The 8,066-nt window shown below is 36.6% G+C and overlaps 2 protein-coding genes across 2 annotated transcripts in view; both read left to right on the plus strand.

Moving 5' to 3' along the window:
- Nucleotides 1-4,123, plus strand: part of LOC107555540 (collagen alpha-1(VII) chain-like) — a 61,079-nt gene extending 56,956 nt beyond the window's left edge. Inside the window, exons 101-104 of the mRNA XM_016238364.1 lie at nucleotides 978-1,178; nucleotides 3,056-3,118; nucleotides 3,653-3,838; nucleotides 3,967-4,123. Coding sequence (XP_016093850.1) covers nucleotides 978-1,178; nucleotides 3,056-3,118; nucleotides 3,653-3,838; nucleotides 3,967-3,980 — 464 coding nt within the window. The 3' untranslated portion in view covers nucleotides 3,981-4,123. The remainder of the gene's footprint in view (nucleotides 1-977; nucleotides 1,179-3,055; nucleotides 3,119-3,652; nucleotides 3,839-3,966) is intronic.
- Nucleotides 4,124-6,583: 2,460 nt separating this feature from the next.
- LOC107555541 (urocortin-3-like) lies at nucleotides 6,584-7,027 on the plus strand. Its single transcript, XM_016238365.1, has one exon. It carries the CDS (start codon nucleotides 6,584-6,586, stop codon nucleotides 7,025-7,027), a length of 444 nt encoding a protein of 147 aa, XP_016093851.1.
- Nucleotides 7,028-8,066: the final 1,039 nt, after the last annotated feature.

An 8,066-nucleotide genomic window follows, 5' to 3' on the forward strand; every position in this document is an offset into this window, starting at 1 on the left:
GACTTCATATTGAATTTACCGCAAATGAAAACAAAACAAAACTGCGAGGACATAGACACACTGCAAAAAAAAAAGAATAAAGTTAATGCTTATATATATTCTTATATATAATATATATATATATATATATATATATTACATATTTATTTATATTCATATAATTTATATTATATATAAATATATTTGATATATACACAACGTTTTCCCTCTGAATTTAAGTTTTCTTATCCCACTGACAGATGTTTTTAAGAATAAACTTTATCAAAACTTCATTTTGATTTTTTTTTTTTTTAAGAAAATAAGACCTAATATTTAAGTAATTTTGCTTCTGAAGTAAATGTATCTTGATTAGAGAATGTTTAGATATTTGTACTGGAAACGAGACAAAAACACTGAATAACAAAATAATTTTTTGAAGTGCATACAGTCTTACTGTATATGATCTGACTGTTAGCTAAACAATGTCAAGATATACAACAATACAACCCACTGAATAGATTGTCTGTTCATGTTCAATTAAATATGGCTTCTACCTCCATAAAGAACTATTCAGTTGTGCACTGTACTGCAGTCCATTGAAGTGAAATTATGACTGAATAACAGAGCTTCATTAACACATGTACGTGGGTGGTTAGAAGTGTGTGTTTTTGTGTATTTGTGTCTATCAGTATTTGTGTTTGGAGGCCCCTGTTGTGAAGGCCTCATGACCCAATGGGTTCCACCATCTGTTGTGTTTTTATGGTCTCTCTTACCGAAGAAAACCTGTGAGGAACTCCATGTTCGGAAGTCATTCATGAATACGAAAACTAAATTGACAAAAAAATTGACTTTTTAAAATAATTTTATTGAACTAATGACTTCTCTGGTTTAAAAAAAATCTAATAATTGAATTACTGTCCATTTGAATGAAATTAAATGACTTAATGATGTTAGCCTAATGACGTTTGCCTAAAGCATGGTCATATTTCTATCTAAAGGAAAGGAAATACTCCTGATGGTGAACACCAATGATCCAGATGAAGAGAGTATCCTAAGGGAAGAGAGAAGAACAGATTCTGCCTCTCCGTTCTTGCTCACCCACCCCAAAGTGTGGGATGAAGAGTCAGAGGACGAGACCACTTCAGTTCATCCTGCTGTTTCAGAGTCTGAGCCAACATTAGCATATGGCAACGTTACAAGTAGGTATATTCCTGCTTTGAACCAATATGTTATAACATGGTTTCTCTCTTATGATATCATCCCTATAGTTTGTCCTCGGGCCTGGAAGGGTTTGGATGGGGGAACTGTAGTTTTATATAATCAGTTTTATGTTCATATGAACTTCTGCTGGGTCTTATGAACATTAGTCCTGATCTGGCATCTTTATGCATAAGTTCAGTCATGCATAAACACCATTCAGTTTTTCTTTCCCTGATGGAAAACAGGAAATCACACGCAAAAGTCATACGCAAAGGTTTTGCATGGTCTACTTCTCTGTGTTATTTTAAGCAACTGAGTCACATTTCAAAAAAAGAAAAATCTGTTTATTTGTTTTAGCACCAACCATAAAGTAGTTGCTCATTGGAGCCTGATGTTAATTTCAACGATGAAAATAAGAACAAAGACATAGTACATGTTATCTAGTTGGCTACATTATTATATGATGTCCACTTCGGATGGAAGAAAAATAATTAATGAATAGACTTTTCAGGCAATCAAGTCCTAGCAACACTGGTTCTCATCATCAATTAAGTATGTCATAAAATAAATAAAGGAAAAAGAATAAAGAATGTAATAAAGAAAAAGAAAACCACTGATGACTGATAATGTTTCCATTACACAAACAATTGATCTTTATTATACAACAGTTAGTTCTGGACTTTGTTTTTTTTTATCTGTCTGTGTTTGCATGGTGCAGACAGTCAGTTAGTTGATTAGTAGTGAGAATTTTTAGAGGCTCTTTCTCAATGATACATTGTTATTGCATACAGTAGGTGGTGACAACTGGCCGAGTCATTGAATCATTCATTCAACCAATTCATTCAAAAACAATGATTCATTTAGGATATAATGCCACTACTGTGTCTGTGTGTTGCTTGGAGATCTGCAAAGGTTAATCAGGTGTCTTCTTCTTATTTATTCATGTCAACTAAAATCAGTATTTCATGTCCGTTTATTTAATTTATTCAGTAAATAGTTATGTAATATCAGAAAAATATACCATCATTAAGAAATAAACCCCATCCGGATGACTTCTAGATATTATCCTGTAACACATACATGTGATTATGTTTGTGCAATGACTCTGCATATTGATGTACTTGGTGTTAAAGGAATAGAAAATTTGCTGAAAATGTACCCACCCTCAGGCCATCTAATATGTAGATGACTTTGTTTCTTCTTCAGAAAAGATTTGGAGAAATTTAGCATTACATGACTTGTTCACAAATGAATCTTCTGCAGTGAATGGGTGCCGTCAGAATGGGAGCCAAACAGCTGATAAAAACATCACAATAATTCACAAGTAATCCACACGACTACAGTCCATCAATTAATGTCTTGTGAAGCAAAAAGCTGCATGCATAGCTTCAAACCTTTGCTTCTGGCTAAAATATGAGCCCTCTATCCATAATATTGCTTTCTCCAGTAAAAAAGTTGTCTTGTCTGAAACAGGAAACCAAGCACCATTTACCAAGTCCAAAACCATAATGTCAGTAGATTTTGATGTGAGAAGACAACATAGAATATACTTTTTCTCTGTTGAGGAAGTGTTATCATGGTGGATTTGTTAACAACAAACACATATCTTTTCATGTCACATTAACTGATGGACTGGAGTTGTGTGGATTACTTGTGGATTATTGTGATGTGATTATCAGCTGTTTTGGACTCTCATTCTGACGGCACCCATTCACTGCAGAGAATCCATTGGTGAGCAAGTGATGTAATGCTACATTTCTCCAAATCTGACCTAACTCATTTACATGTTGGATGGCTTGAGGATGAGCAAATTTGGGCAAACTATTCCTTTAAATGAAAAATCTAAATCTAATATAAGCTTTTCTGTTGCACTCAGGAGCCAGTACTGAGGGAGATGGAGAGCAGAGAGAAAAGAGACGTGCACTCAAACTCCACTCAGGTATGTGTGGAGTAAAAGAGGAGAACATCGTCCTCTGCTGACTGCTGCTCCAAGTGCTTTTAACCCGTTAATACAGCTAAAAACTGCTCACATAAGCGATACAGTCAGATTTTCTGCACAAATTAAACCTGGTCCTTGAATAAAAAGTGTTTGCAATGGGAATTTTGGTTTTATGTCAGGGAAAGTAGTCCAAAAAGTACACAGTAATGGTCCTGGCACCAAAAGTGCAACGCATTAGACATGGCCAAGATTATTTCATGCACTTCTTTTTTTTTTCCACAGTCTATTTCTGTCACATCCACAGCATAATATGAGACACAAGGAACGGAAACAGACAGATAAGAGCAGAATTAATCCACTGATAAATTCAAATCATCACTGTGGAACCATTGTTAGATTATATTATTATATTATATATTTTAAATTATTCATAATTTTATTGATTTAATAAATTTTTTTGAAACATTAATTTAGTTTGAATTAATTTATACTCCCTTGAAACTGATTAAATAATGCTGCCTCCATTAAATGCAGACCTAGCCGCTGATCTGTGCCTTGAACCCATGTCTGAGGGCCACTGCACTGAATACGTCCTGCTCTGGTACTACTACACTGTCTCAGGAGACTGCCGTCCTTTTGTGTATGGTGGCTGTGGAGGAAATAGGAACCGCTTCAGCTCCAAACAGGGCTGTGAAAGTCAATGTATTCTGGGAAGGAGAGGTAAAGAGCCAATCAGAATTCAGACTTCAGGTTCCAATATAAATGATCAGAGGTGATTGTTCGAAAGATGCTAAAGAAAATTTTTTTAATCAAAATTATTTTAATTCAATTTTCTTATCTATTTACAGATTTTGGATCCTGAGGAGGAGAGATTTGCTATTTTTAACAGTTAAACTGAATTCTAGCTCACAAAAAAATACTATTTTTGTACATTGCCATGATGCCATCCTATATGTATATTAGTTTATAACAGCTTTATATAGCAGAAAAAAAATTATACTACATCATGTTTGCATTTTACTTCTACAGTACTACACATTGTTGCACTATTGTAGTTATTTCTTACAAATATGCCATGTTTTTATTTAAGAAAAATAAATAATTAGTTTGATGCTTATAAACCAAGGTCATGATTCTAAGAGTAAATGCACTATTAATATAACCGAATATGTGTTTATAACCTGTCCACCATGAGGTTTATCATTTTGCACTAATGGTTCTGTTTGTAAAATGTTCTTAATCTGACTGTTTTTGTGAGACAAATAAAACAATGAAATGAATATATTTTTGAATGAGCTTTATAGTTCCCTGTGGGTTGGGGGGTGTGTGCGTGAGAACATTTTCACATCGTGACCTCTGATTCTGGACCGTGTTCTCTGAGCTTGGCCCTGTGGTGTGCATAAATGCTGCCATATTGGCTTTTCTTCAGAAATGTTTGTCGAGTCGTGTCTGGACGGTGTCTCCTGGGGGCAGGCGGAGAAGGTGTGTGTGTGTGTGTGTATTTGAAGCACATAGACTAGCTGCATTTGTGGGTGGCTTATTTGTGCACATTTGTGAATGTATGTATTTCCTTCCTCGTTATTTTTACCCCTCCATATCTTCCCGTCCTAACAGCTTTGACATTCACTCTGTTCTGTCTTATATAATCCCCCAACCAAGCTGCTCCCTGTTGCATCCCGAGGTTTCTCGCTTTTTACATATGTCCCAGCAGCAGGGGGCCCGTGTAGCAGGCCGTAGTCCAATTTCAAGACTGTGGTATACAAGTCAGAAGGCAGGACGCCCTTTACAGTGTGTCTAAGGGGATCCCTGAGTGAACTTCATTGTGTACACTACAGAGAACAGATGCTCTTTACACCTGCTTTAAAATGTAGCCTGTAGTTTTAAAGGTTTCATGAGCTTCCTTTAACGTCATGTGGAATAAATATATTATCGTCCAGCCCAATGCACAATGTTTACAAGGTATAAAGGTGATAGTTAATGAAGTCTCCAAACTTCTGAGCCCTTAACAGCAAAGCAATCAATCATTAAAGGGAAGTGGAAAGAAAACTCATTAAACTTATAAGCATGAACTGCAAAGCATTAGATATGGTCAATGACCCTGAAAACTGGGAAAACAATAAAACAGACCCTTATAAATGGCTTAATACAGATGCAATGTAAATAAAGTGCTGCGCTGTCCATGGTTCTGAATGCCATTGGATGAATCAGTACATTCTCAACTTGCCTGCCAAATTATAAAACCATATTTTAACAATTGTATTTATTTTATTTTAACAATTGTATTGGACATTTTGGCTTTACTTTTGACAGAAAGGCTATTTACAGTCTATGAATCCAACACATCTCACAGCAAGCTGATATTTGGCAGTGGCACAATGCCAAATTGGTGGCTAATTTGTAAGAATTCATAAAAAAGACCCCATTCATGAATTGTCCTATGATCTGCTTTGCTTATGCCACACTGACTGTTAGGTTTAGGGGTAGAGCTTAACGAAAAATCGCACTCTTTCATACAAATTCACACGAAAACTTGCCACCTCACAAAACAGTTAAGTTTTTTCGTGCGATCGAGTTGGTTAATCTACAGTTAATAGGCTGCAGTAATCAGATGAAATTTACAACTCAAATAAATAATTTCATATAATAACAGGCTGGCTTCAAATATTAAGCTCAAAGTAGACTATATGGTGGCGGTTAACGCGCCTTGGGTGCAGGAGCGCCTCAGTCACCGCCTCATTTTACTGGGAGGATCCCAATAAATGACGTTATTGCTGGCGTACGACTGCAGCGTAATTGGGCTTATACTAAATGAATGCACATCCAATAGACAAACAGTCCAAGCGGATATTATGAGCAGCCAGGGAAATATTTCCCCTAAATTACTCTTATGATTCAATGCGACATTAAGTTGACACTGAGTTGTTGACTTGCTTGCCTTTTTAATAACACTTTGGATTCACGATCCAAAAGTTCTGGTTGACCTAACAGTGCTTCACTTCAGAAGACTCTCCTAATTCAAACAGTGCAGGTAAGGTACTTTTGCATTAGATTCAAGGGAATAATTTACTGGAAAATAACATTTGTGACAATTACCCAGAGGTTGTTTCAAATCTGTGACTTTATTCATGGAACACAAGAATATTAGAGGCTGATAGCTTCTGTCACCATTGCATTATGTAGGCTAAAGTGAATTGCGACAGGCTAACACCACATTTTGTGTTGCACAAAAGAAAAAAAACTTAGTAGAGATTTGGAACAACATGAGAGTTAGTCCAAAATGACCATTTTAACTTTTAGTTGAACATTTACTTCGTATTATAGGTGCATAGGACCATTTTTATACAAACTTTCTTACAAAAAGTATTAATAAAGTTATCATTACGCAGAAAATATAAATCTAAAAGCCTTATTTAAGTACTTGCCTTGTATGTATTCTGATGCGCCTCCGTTCAACAGGGCAAAACGATGTGGCTCGCGCGGACCCTCCTCGCTCTGGCACTTCTTTGCGCACCGGTTTCCAGCCTCTGCTTACCAACGTACGACCCCGTGTCCAACTTTCTTTGCAACAATGAAGTGTTCTCTGAGACGAATGATAACGGGCAACCAGCAAATTCCCTGCTGGACAGTCTAAAACTCCTGTACAAATCAGCGCACTCGCTTTCCTCCGAGGAGCCACGCGAAAGGAGGACAATACCCGCGTCCAAATACAGATACTTGAGCCAGACGCAGCTCAGAAGTAAACTGTACCGTAATAGTACGAAGAGCGACCGACGCAGCCAGGTCACTCTTTCCCTCGATGTCCCCACCAACATAATGAACATCCTCTTCAACATTGCCAAAGCCAAGAACCTGCGCGCAAAGGCGGACGACAACGCGCGCTTGCTGGCGCAGATTGGAAAGAGAAAATGAATTCCAATTTATGTCACTAACTTGACTTTAACAGATATTTTTTGTTACCAACTGAGGCATGTTATCTCTAATTTAATAATGTAATAAAATATTTTTTTCAGTTGCATAACAAGCAATACTGAAAATGAATGGAACGTATTAACAAGTGATATTTGGGTTTTGATTTATTACCCACTAAACGCATACTGGTTTGATCTTGTTAGGAGGCTTGTCATGTTTGTCAGATTGAATGCTGTTTTACAGGAAATTATTTAAAATTGGCTCATTACCATAGTGAGACTCATGGCAATTGAAAACAAAAGTGTTTGGTTCATTTCTAAACTCAAGCTTTAAAGAGCCATAACGATTGGAGTAGGCTATGTCTCGGAGGGAAGTAGCCTACGACATCTTTTTTCCTTCCTCTCTCCCTTTTCATAAATACAATTTGTCTGTTCATCTCAGATAAAAGTTGACCTGATTAGTATTAAAAATCTCTCCACTATAAGATACACGACTGTAAAGCCGATCTGTAAAGTTCTTAGAACTCTGCGTTGATAAAACCGACAGTTGAATATTTTTGTACTGAAAATAATGATTTTATCGTTTAACCCTTGTATGGTGTTCTGGTCTGTGGGACCCGTTTTCACTTGTTATCAAAAGAAAAATGATACTATTAATTATTTTTTCAAACTCAGACTCATTGGCCTTGGCTCATTTTCTGTGAAGAACATATATCAAAACACATTTTCAATGACCACTCACTGTACACCCCCCCCTACACATTTATATTACATACAGGATGTTCGGGTCCAGACCCGGGGGTAATAAAAGAGTGGACATTTTAGGTCATGTGTACCTTTATTCTGTCCTCCTATTGTCTGGGCCTGCTATTAGTGTGTGTGTGTGTGTGCATGTTTATGTGGTTTATGAGGACACAGATTTAGTATAAAAACCATTACGCCTATGGAGAGTCCCCATAAACCATAAAAACAAACCTGTGTGTGTGTGTGTGTGTGTGTGAGTGTCAGTGTGAGTTTTGTGTTTCTGCCCCTGCCATTCC

Source organism: Sinocyclocheilus grahami, unplaced genomic scaffold (assembly GCF_001515645.1).
Source record: "Sinocyclocheilus grahami isolate Dianchi unplaced genomic scaffold, SAMN03320097.WGS_v1.1 scaffold537.1, whole genome shotgun sequence".
Taxonomy (NCBI): domain Eukaryota; kingdom Metazoa; phylum Chordata; class Actinopteri; order Cypriniformes; family Cyprinidae; genus Sinocyclocheilus; species Sinocyclocheilus grahami.

What these genes read in the sequence shown, in the direction of transcription:
- LOC107555541 (XM_016238365.1), top strand. Translation starts at nt 6,584, where the DNA reads ATGTGGCTCGCGCGGACCCTCCTCGCTCTGGCACTTCTTTGCGCACCG.